The 23107-nt window shown below is 55.4% G+C and overlaps 2 protein-coding genes across 3 annotated transcripts; both read left to right on the top strand.

Moving 5' to 3' along the window:
• The first annotated feature begins 2208 nt into the window (after nt 1-2208).
• On the top strand, nt 2209-17023 carry STK40 (serine/threonine kinase 40). Of its 2 annotated transcripts, none has more exons than XM_074162034.1 (10): nt 2209-2323; nt 3302-3387; nt 3873-4016; nt 4982-5209; nt 6031-6083; nt 8850-8965; nt 12185-12329; nt 12713-12832; nt 13810-13894; nt 14645-17023. In XM_074162034.1, exons 1-10 carry the CDS (start codon nt 2212-2214, stop codon nt 14861-14863), a joined length of 1308 nt encoding a protein of 435 aa, XP_074018135.1. In that variant the 5' UTR covers nt 2209-2211; the 3' UTR covers nt 14864-17023. The 2 variants fall into 2 exon arrangements, with proteins under 2 accessions (XP_074018135.1, XP_074018134.1); XM_074162033.1 differs by having other exon boundaries at nt 2212-2323; nt 3278-3387.
• A 2569-nt stretch (nt 17024-19592) lies between these two features.
• Nucleotides 19593-20671, top strand: EVA1B (eva-1 homolog B). The gene is made up of 2 exons (XM_074162032.1): nt 19593-19705; nt 19814-20671. Exons 1-2 carry the CDS (start codon nt 19639-19641, stop codon nt 20227-20229), a joined length of 483 nt encoding a protein of 160 aa, XP_074018133.1. The 5' UTR covers nt 19593-19638; the 3' UTR covers nt 20230-20671.
• Nucleotides 20672-23107: the final 2436 nt, after the last annotated feature.

Raw genomic sequence — 23107 nt, 5'->3', positions numbered from 1 at the left:
TATTCTTCTTTGCCATTGGCAGAAATTGTTCCGTTCAAGTCCAAGCTTTAAGCATTAGCTCTTACCGTGATGAAAAACTGCTTCCGGAGGTGAAGGCTCTGTTGTGGCGCTATTGCTGACCTGGGTGTATTTAAGATACTGTTAAAAACAGGCAAGTTAGCACTGTGTGGGGGAGGTTAAAGCAGAGAATGTGTTTGTTTCTGCTCTGAAGGTCTGTCTCGCATCACAAAATGCCTTTTGAGATGGTTGAGGCTTGTGTCTGTCTTGCTGAGCAGGGCCCTGCGCCTGTGACTCTTTGGGGACTGAACTTCAAGAGCCCTTTTATTCTCTCACGTGATGTCAGGAGCTTCAGGCCTTTTCTAAGCCAAAATAAGCACAGATGTTTCAGGCTGCAGAAGTTCTGGTGCATACCACGTTATCGTAATCGAGAATAATCCAGAACCACAGCATCAAGTGTATCTCGTTTCGCATTACAGAGCCCTCGACCTTTCGACCATCCAGCCTTCTCCAAGGTGATGACTCCTGTCTCCTGAGACGTTGGAAAACCTAGTTTGGAAGAAGAGTAAAGATACAGTTGATGCTGAACTACGTGAGTCCTCAGATTATTTTGTTTACGATAACGCCGTTTGCACCAGCGATTCCTACCCAGCTGGGATTGCACAACCCTCATTATCTCAGAGTTTCTGTGCAGTGGGGTTTCTCCAGTGGAAATCTTACTCATGCGCTTCCAGCAGGGATGGCGATGTTGCAAGGAGTGGGGAATTTTATAAGGCAGCATCAGATATTAGGTCAGGGATGCGAAATGAACAGGAGCAGGAGCGCGTGGGGCTCAGGACGTTGTTCTGCTCAGCTGTGCTGGAGACCTGAAGGGCTGGTGGGAGGCGGGAGCGCGGGGATGCACAGTCTGCTGTAATTCCTCCCCCTTATCTCTCCTGCTATCTGGGATCTGGTGACAGGTACTGCCAGATGAGTTAATGCAATGAGCTCACGCTTGTGTCCACAGAAAGGGTGGGACTGCCAGAGGGTAAACTTCATTCAGTGTGGTGATTTATCGGTCTCTTATGTGGTGAAACACAGGGACTTTTTTTAAAACAAATAAGTACAATCCAAAAATATTTTCCTGTTCTGCTGTAGTAACCTCTCGGGGAAGGCTCTCGGGGCTTGGTTTTGACTTGCTCAGAGTAAGAAAATGGATTTGTGTTTAGTTCCAACTCTCCCCCACCCCCTTAAAAAAAAATATAAATCTTTGAAATGTTAGAGCATGAGCATTTAATGTCCAGATACTTGTGAAAGTCTTTGAAACTCTTTTCCAAGAGCTAAAGGTGAACAGGAGGTGGATTGGGAGCAAACCTTCAGTCTGGAGCTGGTTTGTGCTGGCAGTGAACGTGCAGCACGTGGAGACCATCGCAGGAGGTTCTTTTCCTGCTAAACTGAAACAAGACTTTCCTTCAGGGAAGGAGTGTTTCAGTCACAGAGGCTTGAATTGATTTGGCCCTTTAGGTATTGGTTCTGCAATACCGCCCCAAATTCTCTTTAGATTTCGGAGCAGCAGAAAATGCTTGTTGGAAATTGTATTTTCTGCAGTACCTGAGTAAGTAGGAGCGAGTCACACTTGTAGTTGGTTGTGCTAAATTGTAGTGGTGTGTGGACCTTGAATAAATACTTGGATGCAAAGCATGAGACTCTCATTCAATAGATGAAACTATTCTTTGCGTGGAGTGGTGGTGCAGGAGAGCCCACGTACTGGCACCGCAGTTTCCTTTCACTGGAATATCCATTAATAGTGAAGTCCTCCGGGAAGGAGCCCACAGAAGCCCATGGGCTGAATGAGAAGTAGACACACATACAAAAGGATAACTTAGACATTTTCTTTCAGAGTTTTTTGGAATATGTTAATTTGCAAACTTGTTTTTGCTGTAAAACAAGCTTTGATTATTTTGACTTGTTCCCACTATGTCTCTCAGACAACCGTTCTAGGAAACGTTGCTTTGAATAACGAGGCTGATTTATGCCTTCAAAAATGCATTAAGCTCCAGCCCACAACTGGGCTATCAGTAATGAGCCACAGCCTTTTTTTTGTAGAAACACGAGTAGGCAGAGACACGAGTGCATCCGTAGGTGAAAGCCTTCCAGTATGAAATAAGGGGTAATATAAGAAATTAACTCAGTTGCTCATCAGATGTGATCTTCTTTCTCTTTCAAGAGCCAAGGATGAAGCGGCGAGCATCAGACAGAGGAGCTGGGGAAACATCCGCTAAGGCAAAAGCTCTTTGTACAGGGATTTCTGGAAATAATGCCAAGAGAGCGGGCCCTTTTATATTAGGTAAGCAGGGAGGGGTTTCTTCTTCGGTTTTAAAGGTAGCTGCTGATTGCAAAACTGAAAATAAAAGGTGCGTTGAAATGAGGCAAAGCAGACGTGTAATTTAGTGTTACCTCAGAGTGCAAGTCACTTGGTGTAGCCCTTGGAGCTTCTGCAGCTGCTCAGGCTGTGGAGATCTGTAAAACTAATACAGCAAGGCAGGCACGACTTTTAAGATTAATTCGAGCCTTTCCTTCTCTCTCTTTTTTTTTTTTTTTCTTTAAAACTACATCCTTAGACTTTGTAAAAGAGCAAATTAATTCAAGGGGCTTTTTGGTTAGAGCTCTGGGAAGATGTTCAGCCCTGCTTGCGTGGAATATGCTGTCAAATCAGCCTGTAGGCAAGTTAATAATGCAGGAGTGGTCGCTGTAAGCGGTGTTTGCCAAGGCAAGAGCACTCTGCTGCCTTTTGAGAGTTGCTGGAGTAGTTGTTAGTTCAGAACTAGTTGTATAAACTGTCAAAAACATGATGGACTTCACAGTGGAAACCGACAGATAATCAATTGGAAGCTGACTGATTTAAACCGCAGAGGGGAGACTGTATGTTAGCCTGAAATTTGGGTTAATCTGCGTACCTGAGCAGTGCCCGCAGAGGTGTGGCAATGGCAGTTGCCATGGGTGTTGCTAGTAAATGTAAAAGCCTTATGGTTCAGGCATGCAGAAATTTGAATTTCTGAAACCAGCTGTGCCATGTGTGGGCTTTTGTTAAATGTTTCTCCAGTGAACAAATGAAACACTGTCCAAAGAGGTTTCAGAGTTCAATGCCTTTTTTTTTTTTTCTTAAGATCGTAATTTGTGGAAACACATTTAGTCTCCTGGAAAAAAAAAAAAGGAACTTAGTTTAAACTAATGTAAACTGCGTGACACTTGCTTACTGATGTAACCCTGGATTAGTCATTGCTGCTTAAAGGAAAACAAGTCTGTTTTTGCTTTGTGCTGTCAGGTCCACGCTTAGGTAACTCCCCTGTGCCAAGTATTGTTCAGTGTTTGGCAAGAAAGGATGGGACAGATGACTTTTATCAGCTAAAGGTAAGCAAACTGTGGGGCTTCCACCTCTTTGGAGCTGTTTGACTTGAGCTCTCACAACAGAAGCACTTGCAGTAGCGTGGGCTGTTGGCGGGGGCCAGTGGGCTGTCGGCAATGGCTATTGGAACTTGCCCTTGGTGGGGCAGCTCTGCCAGGCACAGATCTGGTGTCGAGATCAGCCCTGAGACGAAGCCTCTGTGCACTGCTCTCCTGGAGCCCCCTGCTCCCCTGTGCCTGCAACGGGTGACTCCAGTGGAGAAAAATCACTGGGATATTTGCAAAAAGCCACCTGAGCCACTTTCCTGTGTTAGTGAAGCTCCTGCTGTGCCTTCTGCACAGATGTGAGTTCACACAGGTTGGTGGCAAGTATGCAAACATCAGAGTAATTACATCAGCTGTTAAACACATGTGAATACCTACAATGTGAGAGATTTGGGGGCATTTGGGTTTTTCTGGGAGCTGTAAAGGTCTTTTCCCTCTTCCTGAAGATTCTCACCTTAGAAGAAAGGGGTGATAAAGGAATAGAAACCCAGGAGGAACGACAGGGCAAGATGCTGCTGCACACGGAGTATTCTCTCCTTTCCCTGCTCCACAACCAGGAGGGAGTGGTTCATCATCACGGGCTCTTCCAGGTACAGCTGGTGACCATCCGGGCTGGGGGAACGCCAGGAATTGCTGTGGCCTTGAGCTGCTTTTGTCTAACGTACAGTTTGTGCTGAGCCCGTCCCTGTGTGTAAGGAACTACCAGCCCAGTGCTGAGATTAACCTCTGCTGCTTCAAACAAGCAAGTTCGGGGCAGGGGCTTTTGAGGGTTAAGTGGGATGTAACGGGGTTTGGGATTTGGAAAATGTGGGAAGTTCCAAGCTGGGACAGGCGCTCAGTAGCGTCCCCTTCAGGTAGGAAAATAGCTGCTCCCTGGCAAATTAATTTGTGCCCATAGAGCACCCTTTAGAACTGAATTTGTGCTTTCCGGTCTCTGCTGTTTTGTGATGCCTTGTAAGAGGGGACAAATTGCCAAGAAACTGTTTCAGCAAGTTAAACCCCTCCATGTGCTGCTCAGTGTCTCGGGTGAGTGAGTGGTGCTGCTGTTAGCGCCTGGTTTGGATGTTGGTATTGCCGTGCTTTCTGGTTAAATTTTGCCAACAGATTTTCATGTGAGGCCATCTGTACTGTACCCTAAATAAGCCAAATGTCCAACTCAGCTGTGTCCTGGTTAGTGTTAGAGAAGAACTTTTAATTGTGTCTTAAGATTTCTGTTCTTCTCATCACTGCTGTGTTGGACTCCTGGTATTCACGCAGTCTGTACCGCTGTAGAGTTTTTCTAGGTTTTACCTAAAGGTGTCTGTGTATATATAGACACTATCAGTGCTGACATACACATACTGCCAAACAGCACAGACTTTCTCTGGCTTCTTTAAGTAGAGATCATGTGTCTTCTTTTTGGAAATACCAACTCGGGGCAAAGATCAAGCACTGCGGTTACGTTTGCTTATTTTGAGATCACCATGTAGTTATTTATTCTCTAATGCTCTGTATGTAAGTACATATGCCCTGACAGCTTCCCTGAACTACTGCTCGTTTGTTTGCCTCCCTCTAGGACCGAGCCTGTGAAATTATAGAAGACCTGGAAGCCAACAGAATGGTCAGGAAAATGAAGAAGCGCATTTGTCTTGTGTTAGACTGTCTCTGTGCTCATGATTTCAGTGACAAAACAGCAGATCTGATCAATCTGCAGCATTACGTCATTAAAGAGAAGAGACTGAGTGAGCGGGAGACAGTAGTGATATTTTATGACGTGGTACGAGTGGTGGAAGCATTACATAAGGTAAGGTCTTTGTTAGCCCTTTCGCTGCTGGGAGGCTTGGTTTTCCCACCTTAGGATAATAGGTGTTTGAAGACTTCCTTGTGCTGGCAGTGGCGCGGGTACAGAGGGTGGGTGTTTCAGTTCTTTTCCCATAACCTCAAGCCATAAAAGAGCATTCCCTTCCCCTCCCCTCAAGTTGCTTGATGACAACACAGTGTTTATTGACTGTGGAGAGGGCCCAGCCAGACCAAATGCAGATCAGGTGAACTACAGTGTTGGGAACCTCAGAAAGGGGTGGTGGAAGAGGAGAGCAGAGGCTAATCCAATCCAGGAAACGCTTCAAGCTATTTCCTGTTGAAGCAAAATAAATCACAGTATAAGAATTGGTTTCTGAGATCAGAACCTCAAGCTACAAGTTTGAGATCAATGAAGTAGAAATTACTGTAACAACAATAGATTCTGCCAATGTTTGAGTTCGCACCCCGTGGCGAGGGACACCCACCCTTCCCTGGCAAAGCAACAAAGCATCTGTCTTCTGAGGAAGTGCTCATCGTGTTGGTCTTCCTGAGCCTGGACACTTACATTTCAGGCCTCTTAGTTTTAGTCAAATCAGTCTGTGTGTTCAAAGTAGCAAATTTGCTCGTTCTGTCCTTCTGACCAGAGTCGAAAATGAAGTGCACCAAGTACCCAGGGAGCAGCCTGACTCCAACCCTGGCTCTGCGTCGTTTCCCAGAATGGAGATGATATGATTTCAGAAGTTATTTAATGCTTTTCTCCAAGCATTGAATTTATACTTCTATAACAAATACGCTTTTGCTCATGTTATGTTATGCATTTTACAGAAAAATATTGTGCACAGAGACTTGAAACTAGGAAACATGGTGCTAAACAAAAGGTAAGTGCTGGGGAGCTGCCGTTCTGGCAGTTTCTTATGTTCCTTCCCTGAAGTAGATTTCTATTAGAAACACAGTGGAAGGCGGCGCGTGCTGAGAGTGCTGTGGTGTGAGAAGGGCGAGGGAAGTGGAAGCAGGCTGTGCAAAAATATAAATCCACTTCAAAGTTCATAGACTCATAGAACGGTTTGGGTTGGAAGGGACCTTAAAGATCATCGAGTTCCAACCAGTCGAGTTACATGAGTTAATCTCCAAAAATGAATTGAGCCCAGCCTGCGTAGCACACTCTTCGCCAAGCTTAGTGACCCCATTTTATAGTAATTTGGAAACCTGCAAGAGGCATGCTTATATTTATATTTAAAAAAAAGAATTAAAATGTGGTAGGAAGTTTTGTTCATGTAATTCACTAAAGGAATTCCCAGCACTGCAGTCCCTACTGGAATCACAGCCGTGCTACGTCTTTGACTGTTACACTGCTGTGTTTTTGCTAGCAGCAAAATATTTACTTATCTAAACAAAAGTTCTTCTGTCCGGTCTGTATTTGTGCTTGAAATAGCTTCCTTGTTCCGGTGAGCTGGTTTGATGCGAGCAGCAGTTCATAACGTGCTGCTGTCCCACATGTGGTGCGTGCTGGGCAGAGGCGGGAGGCACCAGTCCTCCCAGTGCAGAGCCACCAGCGTCAGTGGGGCATGAGCTCAGCACAGTGAGAGGCGGCCGGCGGTGGCCTGCGCTTGGCTCGATGGCTCCTTGGAGATTTTTAGTTGCCTTGGGTTATGTAGTTACTCGGTTGGCAAGTGAGCTCCAGTTCAGGTACTCCGCTGTGTCCTTCAGCATTACGTTACTGGCTATTTGTCCTAACTTTCAGAATGAGTGGAACTCATTGTCTTTTCATGCTCTCTGTTTTTCTGTGGAATTAATAAAAAACCTGGAAGGCTTTAGGTCTGCAGGCTCCCAGAGTCTGTACAGGGCGTGCAGGGTCGCTGTGGTCACAGCTCACTTCTTTCCCCTCCCTGACACTGAAAGCAAACAGATTTTACCCACTGAGGTTGAACTTCTTGGTTCCCAGCACACAGCAGCTATGGGTTTTCAGGGCCACCTCTACATTTTTTAAGTGATTTCTGTAGAGCTGCTTTAAGATGATTCTCCTTGCTAGGAAGAGGCAGAGGTTGCTGCTCTAAAGGATCCACCCAGCGCTTCCCTTCTTTTCCAGGCAGGGTGTGCAGTGGAGCATCCCACTGATGGAGCTGCTCCCAGGGGCCCCCGCTAGCAGGAAGGGGAGGCATCTGAAGCTTTGTGAACACACTTGCCCAAGTAATTCGTTGTATTATGTGCTATGTTTTGGCTTCTTACTAGCTAGCCCATCAGCCTTGGTGAGGAAAAACTGTAGCCTCTAGAGCAGTGAGTCATGTGGAAGGGTGGGTGAGTGGGAGAGTAGATCACCATGGAGAGGAGCCGTCATTCGGGCTGAGCAGAAACGTTTGTGCTGTTCCAGCCCTGCTCACAAAGGAGCCAGGTCTGTGACAGTGGCTGCTTATCACTGCAGAGTCCAAACCAGGCGTGTTACACCCTGGGCTAACGAGGATCCCTCAGACATTGTCCCCTGCGAGATGGGGACATTAAAGCCTTGCAGGTTTTCCAATTAGCCAGTGCAGTAGTTGGATGATTGCAGATTAGATGAAATCTCAGTGACTAAATAAAACCAAGCAACCCTGAACGTTTTAGTGTCCTTTAGAACACTTAGTCTTTTAAATCTTCAACAAATCCTGCAAATTGTTATTCAGCCAGGGAAGTCTCTTGACAGTTGAGTCTAACACTTCTTAAACACAAGTCTGTCTTCCTTAATAATCAGCTCTCCATTGCCAGCCCACACTTGGTTTTATTTCACTTGTCTGTTAGATTTGCTGGAAGTATTTCTTGGTTATTTTGACTGACTCAATTCATGCTCCTGGGCTCCAGTTGTGTAATACTTTTCAAGGATATAGAAATCTTCTAGACAGTGTTTTTCTGCTCAGTTCTTTTAAGTTGTACTTCAAAATCCAAAGTACCTGAGTGACATGAAAGATTTAATGCGGTAGTAATTTTGTAATGAGCTCACTTTCCCTGGAAAAATTAGCTAATTGGAGCTGGCAATGCCACAGAGAAGTAGGGGGAGCTTAATAGAGAAGTTGCGTGTACCTGCAGTTCTCACCTTTGCTGAAGGACTCAGTTGCTGAAGGACTCAAATGCAGGAGTTTTTTGGATGTTGATTAGACTTTCTCTGTTCTGTGTAATTCCACATGGAGGACAGTCCTGCGGATCAGGACTGTCCCAGGACTGCTGCTGTGGGACTGCTGGGTAACGCAGAAGTGGTTGCACTGAACCTGGTCAGAGGTCCTGTAACTCCTCTGCCAGTGATGCTCGAGCAAACGGGGTGCAGTCACGGGGCAGCCCTTCTGCAGGGGCCTTTCTCTCGGCTTCCAGAAAACGTTGTGTGGAGAAGATGCCTTTAGAGGTGGTAGTTGGGAAGTGTAGGGGAGAATCAGCTGTTACGTGTAGACATTGTCCATAGCTGTAAAATAGATTCACTTACTCGCCTGTAAGAGTGGTGCTGGCCGGCACGGCATGCCTTCCTGTCGGGATGGATTTGATCTTTCCCCAGCACTTGAAGCTTCCCGAAAAGCCGCACAGACACACACCTCTGTTCTGCCGTTCACTTCCTCTGTGCTGTTTGGCTCCTGCAGGACGGCCCGTGTTCACTGATGCCTTCTGATTCTCCCCATTCTCCCCAGGACTCATCGAATAACCATAACGAACTTCTGTCTCGGGAAGCACCTGGTGAGTGAAGATGACCTGCTGAAGGACCAGCGAGGGAGCCCTGCCTACATCAGCCCGGACGTGCTCAGTGGTAGGTAAATCCCCTTTGGTCCTCAGGGGGGGTTCACAGCCCCCACACTTAGCACTTGCTTCATTTGTTTGTGGCTCTTGACAATTAATGGAAACCACCCAGTTCTGTTCCCGTATATAACTTGCCTTCTGTGAGAGCCTCTTAATTAGGGTCCAGTTATGAGATTTGGTCTGTGTTTTCCAACTGGGAAAGTATGGAGGGAAGGAGCAAGTGTAACTTTTTTCTTAAGGCTAGTCTGAACTGCACAGCTAATTAAAATCTACCTGCCTGGTCCTAAGTAAGTCTGACTGCAGACAAGATGTTCTGTTTCCAGCATCTGAATCTTGTTCCTGAGGCTTCACTTAAGCTGCAGGTAAATCCCGAGCCCTAAGAGGGAATGAGCCCAAATCCCACCATAATGTCAGTTTATTCCAGGCCGTGCACTAAGAGGAGCAGTTGCTGCAGCTGCCGCTTGTTCCGGAAGGGAACTACTGACCCTCTGGGCAGCTTCTGGGCCAACTGAGAGGAGTTACTTAAAAAATAAAGGAAAGATCACAGCAAAGCCAGAGCAGCAGTCTGCCCGGGCTGTGTCTCGTCTCCAGCGGTCTGGCCTGAGCCTCTCCAGCAGAGGACTTAAGCAGAAATCTGGCAAAGAGCAGCTTTCCCTAACGTCCTCCCACCTTTTAACTGTTTCCAGTGCATGGGACTCACAGGAACAGACGTGCTTTCTGTCTGTCTGGTTGCTTCAGGAGGTTTCTTGTCAGTGAAACCTCATTGGTTTCATTGATACCATGTCTGGTACCATTGGTACCGTGTCTGGTACCGTGCTGGCTCTCGTGCTGGCAGTAGCTGAGCAGGCAGCGGTTGTCCTGTGTGTCAGGGCAGCGACCAAGGCATGGTTTTGGGGGGGTGTTTTTTTGCTCTCATCCAGGTGAGCTTGACTAGAGTGCTGAAAGGTGTACTCACACTTGGTCTGTGCATCTGAAGCATCTCTCTGTAAGTCTGTATAGACTCCAGTCACCCTGCCTGAGCTCACGGTGTGGAGTTCTGCTTGTGAGCACAGATCAAGCTCCCTTCGGATGGAGCTGAGCTGCCCGTGCAGTCCGTGATCGCCCCTGGTGCATCCCACCTCCGAGGGTTCCCCATCCATGGGGCTGAGCTAGGACTTGGGTGATGGGAAACTGCCTAAAACTGTGGACAGCAGGTCATCGGTGCCAGCTCTTCTGGAGGAGTCGGCAGCGCATCGGGCAGCACCATCGCTGGTGTGAACGCCAGAGTCCCTCCCAGTCTGTCATGCTGGTTTGTGTGGGGATGATATCTAGAATACTGAAAACACCTCTGCTGAAGATCTGAGTTACAATAGCTCTGGATACCATAAATGAGTATTTCAGAAGTGCTCTTGGAGGGAACTAGTCTTGATATTCCCAGCCCCAGTAGGGTCCCCTCAGTCAGTGTGCTGTGGGGTTTACAGACAGCAGCAGCGAACGTAGCTGAGCTCTTCTGTCACGATCTACCAGGCAGGTTTAAAGCTGTTTCCCTCCTGGGCAGGACGAAGCCAGGAAGGGAGCAGAGGCAGGCGGGGAGGTGCGACGTGTGTTTTTTGCAGGCCTTTCCTGTTCTGCAGGATATCCTGAGGCCCCTGTAACCAGAGGGATGACAGGAGCCAACTGCTCTGCAGGGGCTTGGAGCAGTTGCAGCTCAAGTGGCTGGTAAAGGCTGCGTGGAGCTGCTCCTGCCTGCGTCTCTGGGGTGTTCCGTCCCAGACTGCAGCTCTGTCACCCTCCCTGCCAGCACAGCTCGGCTCCCACCGCCCGTCTGTCTTCTGACGGCTCTCATGGTGGTGGATTGACTGGCCTGTCTGGAGGCCACATGCCACAAGGCACTGAACAGGCTCTTTGCTGCCTTCTCTGACAGCTGAGGCTGTTCGAGACCCTCCACAGAGGAGCCTTCGTTAGCGGGCTGCATCCTGCTGTAGCCCTACCTGGGCTGACCCCCCTCTGCGCTCCGTCTCCCATGTCTCTGTGAAGAGCCCTTCCCTGTGGAGCATCCCTGCAGTCCCATCCCGTGCTCCCAAAAATGCTGTTCCCAGATGGCTCAGTCTGCACTTCCCCTCCATGTGTGGAGGGAAGAGTTACTTGAGGACATTCCAGGCTTCAGCACCACCTTCAGACTCTGCGCATCCCTCTGTCTGGATTGCTAAGGCTCCTGTGCGAGAGGAAGCTAAAACGCCTAAAGAATTAATCATTGTTTTAGGTCTCCGGGAGAAGCTGTCTCCTGCTAAGAGATGGCTTGCGTTTCATGGATGCTGAAATGTCACCGCAGGAAAAGCTGAAGGAGGAGGGAGAGGTGCCTTTTTTTGAGCATATAAAGCAAAGAATAATTAGTACAAATAACAAATGCTGCAGCAGTGACTCACTGTGTGAGTCAGAGGAAGTCATTCCCTCACTCCTATGCTGTGGTACCGCACTGGAGTTTAGTTTTTGACCCTCATGCTGCTTTTGGCTGATTTACTGGGTGAGCGGAGGGGCTTTAAAGTAGCATTTCCATTGAGCGGATCCCAGGTGTGCTGGGGCTGCAGCGGCTTTCGGGAATGTCCCCGAGCCTCCTGCACCCTCTGCAGCTTCACAGCAGGCTCCGCTGTCCGTGTGCTGGATCCATCCCGGAGGCAGAGTTCCATCTCCATGGGCTCCATCTGTGCTGGGTGCGGAGCGTCTCAGTCTGTGCTTCCACACAAATCCCCGGTGGGGCTGGTCTTGCACCACTCCTCACCTGTGGAGCACTTACTCTTCTTGGGATTTCTTTCCTGCCTCCCTGTGCCTCGTACTCGCTGGCTCTTCAGTTGTCTTCTCCTTTGGCTCAGACAAGGTGCATCCGTGGAGCCCGTGAGGCTCTGGGGTTGCTGGCGGATGGCGAAGGGGGGGGAGGTGTGAACTTGGCACAATCAGTGGCTCTGATTCCTTGATGCTTTCAGATCTCATCAAGGCCATTCCACAGGGACAGCCCTGCTCTGTGGGGAAAGGGAAGACACCTGTACGGAGATGAACAATGTGCTTAATCACAAAGGATGCACCTTTGAAAGAGGTTGTTAGTGTCTTGCAGTAGGCGGTCTTGAACATTTTTGGTTAATACTTAGCAAAAAGGATGACGTGCAGAGGTTGCTTCAGTTTTGCTGCTGGTGGTGGGCTGCAGAGGTCAGTGGTGTCACTAAGCCTGTTGCTCGTGCCTCCTTGCTCCCCACAGGACGGCCGTACCGTGGGAAACCCAGTGACATGTGGGCGCTGGGCGTCGTGCTCTTCACCATGCTCTACGGCCAGTTCCCCTTCTACGACAGCATACCTCAGGAGCTCTTCCGCAAAATCAAGGCCGCCGAGTACACCATCCCTGAGTGAGTACAGCCTGCCCAGGGGAGGCCTTTCTCTTGGTGCCCGTGCGGGTGGTGCTCTGGGCCTTACTGGGATGGCTGGAGCTGGAGGGGCTTCAGTCACAGCCCCTGAGGGTTGCAGCAGTAATGGGAACAAAGACTGTGCAGTAGACACCGAGGAGGCAGTAGTGGAGCTGGGACATCTTGTACAAAGGTGAGAAAGGCCCCATGGTGCAGGGACAGGGAATGAACCTGCTGGTTAATTTGGGGGTCTCTTGGTCAGAGCAACCTCCAGTTGCTCAGTTGCAACCTCCAGAGCTCCTCCAGTCCCAGACCTGTGCTCCCAGCACATCCCTCCTGCTGCTGCCCCTGCCCGCCTCGGGCTCACCGCGCTTTCTCCCTCCCAGGGATGGACGGGTCTCAGAAAACACTGTGTGCTTGATCCGAAAACTGCTGGTCTTGGATCCGCAGCAGCGTCTGACGGCATCTGAAGTGCTGGATTCTCTCAGCTCCATCATCGCATCATGGTATGTGCAAGAGGAAAGAGATGGGAACAAGGCTCCGCTGGCCGCAGGCTGTGTTATTCCAGCTGCAGCCAGGAGAGACTGCTGCCAAACAGGACACCAGGGGAGGATCTGAGAGAGCTGCAAAAAAGTCTTTAAGTCCTGCGTCCCAACCATTGGTGGCTGCTGGTGGCACAGCCTGAGTGGCCTGTACAAATTCTCATCACTGACCGAGGTTGGAGCCTGCACAACAGTAACATCACAAAGCAGCGCTGCGGTACAGGAGGGCCTTTGCCCCCCTCGTGCTCCCCAGATTTGATTTTTTTTAAAGAAATTCTAGTGATCAGGAATATCTTACATGTACAAACAGACGCAGCCAAATGCAGACACTGCCTGCGTTATCCGTTAAGTAAAAGCAGGCATGATATCTCTAGGGGAGAAGAGCAGGAGACGCCACTACACGTGCAGGGTGGGGATGCCTTTTGAGGGTAGCTCTGACTCCGGGACTGGTGTGAACCAACAGGGATGAGATTCCAGTAGCACACTCTGGCAGAAATGGCTCCTGGGGGTGTTTGCTCGGTGCAGCCCTCCCTCGTCAGCCCGGTGACCTTCTGTCTGTGCGGCACAGCACGCCTGGGCAAAGTTCTGCTGCTGCCTGTTGAGTCAGCAGTGAAGTCTGTGATTTTTGGAGCTGTGGCTGTTTTCTCTCCTACCTATGCGAGAGTTAGAGTTCCACAGCCTGGGTTTTTTTTTGTTTTGTTTTGTTTGTTTTTTTTTTTTTTTTTTTTTTTTGTTTTTTTTTTTTTATAAAAAAAAAGGCAGCTGTGGGGATTTTGACATGATTTCATAGTAGGGAAATTGGACTTGGAATAGCATCCTTTAGTAGCAGTAGCCAGTGTGGAGCGCTGTGCCACACGGTGGTGGCCCTGGCCGGGGTGTTGGGGGAGGGTGGGTGAGCTGGGGCCCTGCTCTGGGTCCCTGACACTGTGCTCTCCCCCCAGGCAGTCAATGTCCTCGCTGAGTGGCCCTTTGCAAGTGGTGCCAGACATCGATGACCAAGTGGCTAACCCTGAAAACCCCCAGGAGGTAGGTTTGCCTCCTTCCCTTTCCATGGAACTGCCCTTCCGTGCCCCTGTGCCAAGTCTGTGCGTCATGGAAAGAGGTGGCAGCGCCTCGTGGCCCCCGGGCTGGGGAGGGCGGTGGGGACCCAGCTGTGGCCATCGCAGTCCTGTGCAGCGGAAGGAAAGGCTGATGCTGCTGGGACCAGGAGTCACATCCAGCTGGCCGGGCTGCCTGGAAGTGAGCTGGCCGGCCCTGGAGCTGGCCGAGGGGCAGGTTGCTCCTCTCTGACCAGCGCTGGCTCCCTCGCTCGCAGGCGCTGGGAGAGCTGGGGAGAGGTGGCGGCATTGGCTCGGGCTCCCCGGTGAGCTCTGCGATGGGAGCAAACATCCTGTTTTCTTGCCAACGCATTTTGTGTTGGAAGTGGTGGCTGGTGACCTCACTGCCTGGGGATGGCCTCGCAGGAGCTTGTCCCTGCGATGCTGAGGTTGGTGTTGCCATCAGAAACCCCTCTGCTGGGCTCGGGGGGGTGTGAGAGCCGGGGTCAGGCAGCTGCAGCCCCGCAGTATCTGGCAGGGTTGGGATGAGCTTCCTCAGGACAGAGCCGCTGAGGTCTCCAGAGCTCTGTTCCCGGTGCCACCAGTGAGTCCTGCCTGTGCGTCCGGCAGCAGGTCCAGTTCCTGCGCTCAGACTCCAGTTATCCCGGGGTAGCTCAGGACCTTCGGAGGGGAGTTGTGGGACTGTGGCTGCGGCTCTGACGGGGTGGTTCTCTCACAGGTGAAGGTGACGGAGGAGTGCTCGCAGTACGAGTTCGAGAACTACATGCGGCAGCAGCTGCTCTTGGCTGAGGAGAAGAACACCTTGCATGAGGCCAAGAGCTTCCTACAGAAGCGGCAGTTCGGGAACATCCCCCCCGTGCGACGCTTGGGCCACGACGCCCAGCCCATGAACCCTTTGGACGCAGCCATCCTGGCCCAGAGGTATCTTCGGAAGTAGCTTCCCACAGTCTGAGAGCACAAGCGCCATCCTGCAGTCTGCCTTTCACGTCGCCTACTACAGCTCAACAGCAATACCCGTGTCCCGTGATGGAGAGTAATGTAGCAATTCTTCTGAGCTCTGTTCAGGGACACACACACTCGCTCTGGAGGGAGAAGACTTTTGAAAAAAAGCTAGTTTTGGAAGCAGCAACCTCTTGGCATCTTCTGGAATCTGTTTTTTTTAAAATCGAAGCCTCGATGACTAATCTGCTTTTAATCATGACTGTAATCTACCTCTCTTGTCTTTTTAACCATGCTGTTCTCTGGATCGAGCAAAGCCTGTGGGAAAGGAGAAGACTACCAAGGGTGAAGCTGGTGTGCTGGCACAGGAGCCGCAGCTGTGCAGCGTGGAGAGCCGGCTGATTGCGTTTGCTCCATATGGTTTGAATAAGCTTAGATTTATCAGGGTTTCTCGAAAGGAAGAATTTCTTGAAACCTCCCACTTCCCTTCATCTGCATCAAACCTCCTCTGTCCTTACCCTGCCACCCGGTTTGGCCGCGGCATCTGGCCCATGGTGGCCCTGTATGGGCTGTAGCTCACCAAGGCCTTCGTCAGCCGGCACAAAGAGCCCCCCCCGGTTACCTGCTGTGAGCGGGGGCTGCCCCCAGAGCCTGGCCACCGCCACGGGGCCACGGTCCTCCTGGCAGGCGATTGCCGTGGAGAACGGATCTTGGGGGCAGTTCCGAGGTTTTGCAGGACTCGGCCCAGCGTGGCCTCTGACCTCCTTCCCACCTTTCACTGATTCTGTTAGTTTCATAAGGATATATGATTTAATCTTATTTTTCAGTAGCTTTATCTAAGGTGCAGTTAAAATTGCATTAATTCTGATTTAGCATTTTCACACTTCAGTTGTGGTACAGATATAATATATGAGTTACAATGTGAAAAAGCTTCCCAAAATAATCTGCCTAGATTTAGGAAGGGGCTGGCTGAAGTCTCTACTGTATTTGTTCCCTCCCTTTTCTTGCCATCCCGCCCTCGCCACACAAACCTGGGGCTGCCTCTGCTGTCCCCGCGTGGCGCCCAGGCGGGAGAAAGACGTCCCCATTCGTCACCTGATGCCGCTGGAAGAGCGTTGGCCTGTGCTGAGAACAGGAACGATTGTTTCTGAGCCTCATTTTGTGAACTGGATGCCTCTCTTGCCAGATGAACTGTTCTCACACAGAGGTCCCGGGGCTCCCAGTGCTCCCGTGGCTGTTCCCAGCCCCAGCCTTGCCCTCTTCTGCCGCCCTCGGGCCGGGCACAAAGACACGTGTGAGCAGGGATGGGAGAAGCTGCTGTGGCCTCAGCTGGGGTCTGGGCCCCGCTTTTTGGGGTCAACTCTACCCCCCCCCCCCGGCGCGCGGGCAGGGAGCGAGTAGCAGATGTATTTGTAGCGTGTTGCCTTCTCTTGCCGCGGGCTGGGGCAAGGGACTGTGTCTGGCCTGGGCCACCCTCCAGGTGTCTTTGTTGGGGACGTAGGGATTGACCTGAAACTCCTTGGCAGCGTCGGGCATTACGTCCTGCCTGTGAACTTGCCGGGGCCGCTTGGCCGCGGGCAGGCAGGGACTTGTGAACACTAAACACAGACCAGAACAGTCGCACCAACCCCAGCCAGCTGAGCCAGTAGCCTCCAGTCTTAGCCTTATTTATTTTAGAGATGGTAGGTCTGTCCTGGCACACCCTGGTGTGTCCCCATCGCCCCCCTGTGCCACTAGCAGCAGAGCGGGGACCCCCAGCCCCTGAGCACCCATGGGGCCCATACCCCCTGCTGGGACCCTGCTCTCTCCATCTAGTTTTCGTCTGTCTTGCTCCCACCTCTTTATTATTTTTTTTTTTTTTTTCCCCAAAATTAAAGCAATATTCAGGGGCCTCTGCAAGGCTGTATCGTACCCAGTATTCCTGTGCGCCGGTCATCGCCAGTAAATCGCACTTGTATTAAAGCAAACTGGAAGAGGGGGTGTTGCGGGGAGGGCAGGAGCGGCTGGGGGGTGCGGGCGGAGGGGCCGCGCTGCGGGAAGGAGCCTGTTGTAAGAAAAAAGGAAAAAAAAAAAAAGAGGAAAAAAATTTGTATAAAGACATTATTTTTGTACTACATCGAAACTACTCCTGCATGTCGGCAATAAAACTTCATACCCAGAACCCAGCACGCAGCGACCGCCTGGGGATGAGGGTGGGGGGAGTGCAGGGATGGGGGGGGAATGGGAGCTGCTGGGCTCGGAGAGGGGGGCGGGAGGGATCGGGGGCCATTGGGGACAGTGGTGGGATACAGAGCCCCGTGTCCCAGATGTCCAGTCCCAGCATGTCCGGGGCTGGCAGAGCCCAGCATGTGCTGTGGGTGGGTGGGTGGGTGGGCAGCAGTGGGGCTGGACCCCTGCCCCATGGCCCGGGCTGCTCTGTCCCTTCTGGGGCCAACAGGGCAGGCAGGACTGGGGCAGGACGCTGCCTGTCCCCACGCTGTGGGGCTGGGGCTGCCCAGGAACCCCTGCACACCCATCCCGTCCCATCCTCATGGGGCTGCGGAGCAACGTGTGGGGCTTCAACCAGCTGAGGCCACGGCACAGCCCTGTCACCCTGGGATGCTCGGCCGGGATCCAGCACCCCCAGCCCAGCCGGGGCCCAGGGAGGGCCGGGCCCGATCCTGCTCCTGCCTCAGGGCGGCTCCGCAGCAGGGCCGAGCCCAGCGTCCCAGGGGAGCGGGACGAGCCCCGGCCCCGCGCCCCGCTCGGTGTCGGGACGGGGCTGCCATTGGCTCCGGCGGGGAGCGCTGACCGCCAGCCGCCTCCAAACTATTTCCTGTTGCTGCAGCGTTAATGCTAAACAGACCTTTCTCTCTCTTCCCTCTCTCCAGCCAAAGTGCAGCGGGCTCCTGCCGCCGCTCGCCTTCCCGCCCCGCTCCGGGGCCACCGTCACCCCGGTGAGTACCAGCCCCGCTGGCCCCCGGCCACCAGCATGGGGCTCAGGGCCGCAGGGGACCGTGGGGCGGATGGGGCACTCCAAGGGACCCCAACACCCTGCATCCATCCAGCCGCGATGGATGGCATGCCCCAGCGGGGGTGTCACGGGTCTGCCCCATCCCCTGCTCGAGGATCTCCGGCTTTGTGCCCGAGGCCGTGGCGCTCGGTGCCTGGGGACGTGGGGTTTGAGGGTGCAGGGCTTGGTGCCTGGGGATGCAGAGCTCAGGGACACAGCGGCAGAGGATGCAGGGTTGGGTCCTTGGGGACTCGAGGCTGGGGGCCGCAGATCTTAGTGCTTGGGGACACAGGGCTCGGTGCTTGGGGACTCGGGGCTGAGCGCTCTGGGGCTGTGCCCGCTCACACCCTGTGCCCGCTGCCGCCTGGGACCCCCACCCTGCCATAGCCCATGACGTCCATCTGTGGGTGCTGAGCACCCTGGTGTCCCTGGGCCAGCCCTGGGGTGCCCTCGCCCTGTCACTGGTGGGGCTCTGGTGTCCCTGGTGCCCCATGGCGGGCTCTGTCCTCCAGCCCCACGGCGGGGCCATGCAGCTCCCAGCTGGCCCCACTGCAGGCTGGCGGTGGGGGCTGCTCCATGGGGAGGGCACTAGGAGCCTCCCGGGGTCTCTGCTGGCCATGTTTTGGGGTGTGTTCCCCCCCCCCCGTGAGGGACTGCCCAGCCGCGGGACGTGCAGCACTGGACTGTCCGGGGACGGTTCTGCTGATGTGTCACATTTTCTGCATTTCTTTCCTCATTCCTCCCTCCGTGGAGACGTTTCTGGGAAATAAGCTCGTCCCCGGCCAGGACCGGGTGCTGCATCGCCTCCTGCCCCACACCCAGCCCCACACCTTGGGAGTACCCCACAGCCGAGGGGGTCACAGCCCCACACCAGTGTTGGGGGGACTGCCAGGGCTGGTGCTCAGCTGCCTGGGGAGGCGGGTCCCTGGGCAGGAGGAGGTGGGGGCTCACCCCCCCGCTCCCCATCACAGGGTTCCGGGACCTTGTCCCCGTGGGGTGTCATGGAGGGGGCACCCACGTCCCCTCCCCAGCTCCAGGGCAGGTTCCCGTGGGAGCTGTGGAGCGTGTGGCTTCTCCTCTTGCACCCAGGGCCAGCGCTGGCCCCTCGCCCTGTCCTGCCCCGGGGTGTGCGGGCTCGGCCCTGGCTCAGTGCTGTTCCCTTCTGCTTGCCAACCTAGTGGCCTTTGCACCGCGGCCGGTCCTTGCCCCCCGCGGCAAACAGCTGTGCTGGGAGCAGCAGGATGAGGGGGGCACACGCTGCCCCACGGCCCACCCCACACAGCCCGGGGGGGTGAGGGGAGAGCCCGGTCATGGCGGATGCAGAGCCCGGTGGTTAATATGTCCTGCATCCCATAGGGTTGTGGGGAACACACGTGTGTATGTGGTGTGTACGTGTGCGCAAGGCAGCATGAACTCCCGCGTGTCCCTGCAGGGGTGTGCTGAGACCCCGGCTTCTCAGCCCCACATCCCATCCCCATGTCCTGTGCCCGTGCGCGGGGAAAGCCTGGCCCAGTGCCGCAGAGCCGCTTGTCACCATGCCCTGGAAGACCCATATCCGTCCGGTCCCGCAGGAAGGACAGAGGGTGGTGGGAGAGGGACGGCTCCAGTTGGGCATTTGGGGGGCTCAGCCCTGGATGGAGCATCGGGAGCCCCTGGGGCATGGTGGCACCTGGGCATGGCCACGGAGGGGACGGGGGGCTCCAGCAGCACCTCGCTCAGCCCCTGTGTCCCCCAGATGCTGAGCACGTGTCACCCCCGGAGACGCTGAGCGAGGGCACAGGATGGAGAGCCGCAAGCGGGACATGGAGCTGCTGAGCAACAGCATGGCCGCATATGCACACATCCGAGGTGAGTCTGCCCGGACCGGCGGGGACATGTCCTGGGGGATCCCCGGGGCCACTGTGGGCCCCAGGGTGGTTTCGGGCTGGTCCCCGAGCCCCTCTGCTCTCCCTGCAGCCAACCCTGAGAGCTTCGGGCTCTACTTCGTGCTGGGCGTCTGCTTCGGGCTGGTGCTGACCCTGTGCCTGCTGGTGCTGCGCCTCTCCTGCCGGCCCCCCGCGCGTCCCCTGCCCCGGCCACGGGACCTCAGTGAGGACGAGGAGGAGGATGACGAGGATGAGGATGAGGAAGAGGAGGACACCGTCGACCGCGCAGCATCCGAGTCGCTGCTGCCGGTGACCGAGATCCCCCTGGAGCCGCACGGCCCTGGGGACGGGGCTCTGGCCGTCAACGTCTTCGCCTCGGCGGAGGAGCTGGAGCGGGCGCAGCGGCTGGAGGAGCGCGAGCGCATCATCCGCGAGATCTGGCGCAACGGGCAGCCCGACATCCTGGGCACTGGCACTGGCACCCTGGGCCGTGTCCACTACTACTGAGCCCCGGCACCGTGCCCAACTCCCCCCAGTAGCCCAGCTGACACTGTGCCACCCCTGGGAGCTGCCTGGGGCCAGGAGGTGGGAGAACAGGGGGGTGCTGCTCACTGCCCCTGGGTTGGAGGAGCTGCCCCAGAGCACCCCTGAACTGCTGCCAGTCGGACCCAGTGCCAGGGCCACCCCCAGGGCCAGACTGACCCCCACCGCTGCGGGACACGATGCACTTTGAGCCATTGGTACGACTGCTGGCACCAGCCGAGCACCCCGGGACCCTGCGGGGACAAGGATGAGGACAGGGCAGACCTTGCCAGGCTCGGCCGCCGGCGCTGGCCCCCTCAGCTCGGCCTTGGCACCGGAGGGAGGCCCATGCGGTGGGTCGCGGTTGGGCTGTACGTCCGTGTAAGCTGTGGGGTCCTGCCCCACAAACATGGTGCTGTTACACACTACTGGAGCCCAGCGTGGGGGTCCCTGCACGCCGAGGGGAGCCCTGCGTGATAGGGTGGCCACAGCAGCCAGAGAAGCGGTGCTGGGGGGGGACCCAGGCCAATTCCCTCCCCCAGCCCCTCTAAAATTAGCCAGATCCTTTCCGGCACCGCCCAGCCCTGACCCATGGCCCTCCCGGCGAGGCCGGGGCGGATGTTTCCCCGCTGGGCTGTGGGGGGGCCAGTGCTCCCCGGGGACGCGGGGCTGCTCCCCGCAGGGCTGGGCCAGATCCTGCCCACGCTCCCGGCCCCGTGGGGTGCAGGGGCCCCGCCGCCCCCTCCCCGGCAGCTTTATAAAAATAGCTCCTTCCCAGGCCGGTCTCCCTGCGCCGCCAGCTCCAGCAGGATCCAGATGTTTTCCAGATGTTCTCCGGTGGCTGGAGGCCAGGATGTTCCGGGGCTGGGCTGGGAAATGGTGCGGGGGCTGGAGGAAGAGGAGGAGGAGGGGGAGGCAGAGCTGCCCCAGCCCTCCTGCAGGCCCTGGCTCTACGTCCCAGCCCAGGACAAGGCGCAGGGGATGGCGGAGGGCACTTGCCCACCCCCAGGATGGGCCGGCAGAGTCTGTGCTTCTGCCCGTGACTGCTGGCACGTCCGCTCCTGGCACCTGGGGCTGAGCACTGCAGGCTCCTGCCCTGGGCTCTGCAGTGACCCAGCCCTGGTGGGACCCCCTGTGCCCGGCAGGACCAGCCCAGCCCCGCAGGGACACGGCAGAGCAGAGCCCCGAGCTCTGCCCTCTGCAGCACCCACACAGCCCAGCAGTGCTCCGTACCCAAAATAGTTTATTTTAAACAATATCTATAAGCCCAGGGTGGTTGCAGGACCTCAGGGCCACACCACGCCACGAAGACCACTGCCCGGCTGTGGGGTGAGGGTTCCTGCCCAACCAGTGCAGAACGGGGCTGGGGGGACACATGGCACAGCACCAGCACCATGTGCCACCCACCAGCCCAGAGGGGTGGGCACCACCGCTGCAGCCCCTGTCCCTGTTAGCAGGGCAGCACCTTCCTCACCCGCTCGATCTCTGCCTGCGGGGAGAGGCTGTGAGTGTTGGGGGGGTGGCGGGGACCCCATCAGGGGGGTGGCCCCTCGCCAGGGACTCACCTGCAGCGCCTGGCGCTTGGCCCGCTCCTGGCATATCTCCAGCCGCATCTCCTCCAGGTCCCGCCTGCAACACGCCGGGGATTGTTCAGCCAGGGCCAGACCCGATGGTGGGCAGCCAGGAGCCGCTGGGGACGCCCCCGTCACCCCCATCCCCACTCACAGGTGCTGGACTCGCATCAGGTCCACGAGGATGTGCAGGGACCGGACCTCAGCCTTCAGGTCCTCCAGGGCCAGCGTCTCCCCCAGCCGCGGTGCCGCCAGAACCTCTGTGTTCCACGGTGGGCCAGAAGCCTGCCCCGTGCTGGGGAGGGGGGCACCAAGCCCCCAGGGCTGCTCCCCCCCACAGAGACCCCCCACGCTCCCCAGGGCGAGGCTGGGCGGCCGCTGGCCCGGCACCCGGGGGCGTGTGGCCGTGGGGTGGCTCAGCCTGGCTGTGGTGACCGGCGCCACATTGAAGCCATCGCCATCTGCCAAAGAGAGAGCAGCAGCGCCCGGTGCCGGCAGGGGGCATGGCCCCCGCGGTGGCTTCAGCGCTCGGTGCCAGCACCCAGCACCTACCTGTGTCTCTGGCTCTGCCCAGCTCCACATCGGCCGAGGCACAGGGCTGGGGACCACCAGGTCTGGGGGGGGGGCAGCAGAGGTGGTCAAGTGGCAGATCCGGGCCATGCTCAGCCCTCCCAGACGGGAGCTCCCATCTGGGGACAAGGCACGGACATCGGCAGTGCCATGGTGCTGGGGGCATCACGGTGGCCCCAGGTGCCCTGATAGGGCCACGTGTGTCTTACTTGCTGGCCAGCGTGAGGGCCGGTTTGGCCTTGGTGGGGACGGGGGGAGCAGGAGCCATCCTCTTGCTGGGGGGGACCTTGGCCGGCTCCATCCTCACCGGTGCCGGGAGCTCTGGGAGAGGAGGCAGGAGCGGGTCTGGGGCCGGCGCAGCGAGCGCCGCGTGGCACCACCGGGCGAGAGTGGGGCAGGAAGCGCTTCCCCCCAGGGAGCCCCAGCTGCGGCTCCGGGGACCTGCCCCAGGCACGGGGGTCCCATCCCGGTCCCTGTCCCCATCCCTCCCTCCTCCCCCAGCCCAGGACTCACCCGGGTGCTCCCCCTCCTCGTCCTTCGCTGTCTCACAGGCTGCCAGGGGGCAAAGGGGCTTGTCAGGTGCTGGGGGAAGGACCCTCATTATGGTCCCTGGCCCAGGGAACCTTCAGCTGGGTGGGATGGCCACCCCCTGCCCTGCTAGGACATGGTCTCCAGGGGCCATCCCTGGCTCCCCACGTCCCCACACCCCGCTCCTACCTGGG

This window comes from Numenius arquata, chromosome 21 (genome assembly GCF_964106895.1).
Source record: "Numenius arquata chromosome 21, bNumArq3.hap1.1, whole genome shotgun sequence".
Taxonomy (NCBI): Eukaryota; Metazoa; Chordata; class Aves; order Charadriiformes; family Scolopacidae; genus Numenius; species Numenius arquata.
This window is presented reverse-complemented; position numbering and strand designations above follow the sequence as displayed.

Bases quoted from the DNA above. Each gene is read 5' to 3' on its own strand.
- EVA1B (XM_074162032.1), top strand. From the start codon at position 19,639: ATGGAGAGCCGCAAGCGGGACATGGAGCTGCTGAGCAACAGCATGGCC. The intron at 19,706-19,813 runs GTGAGTCTGCCC...CTCTCCCTGCAG, and splicing joins CGCATATGCACACATCCGAG to CCAACCCTGAGAGCTTCGGG.
- STK40 (XM_074162033.1), top strand. From the start codon at position 2,212: ATGAAGCGGCGAGCATCAGACAGAGGAGCTGGGGAAACATCCGCTAAG. The intron at 6,084-8,849 runs GTAAGTGCTGGG...CATTCTCCCCAG, and splicing joins AACATGGTGCTAAACAAAAG to GACTCATCGAATAACCATAA. The intron at 12,330-12,712 runs GTGAGTACAGCC...TCTCCCTCCCAG, and splicing joins GCCGAGTACACCATCCCTGA to GGATGGACGGGTCTCAGAAA.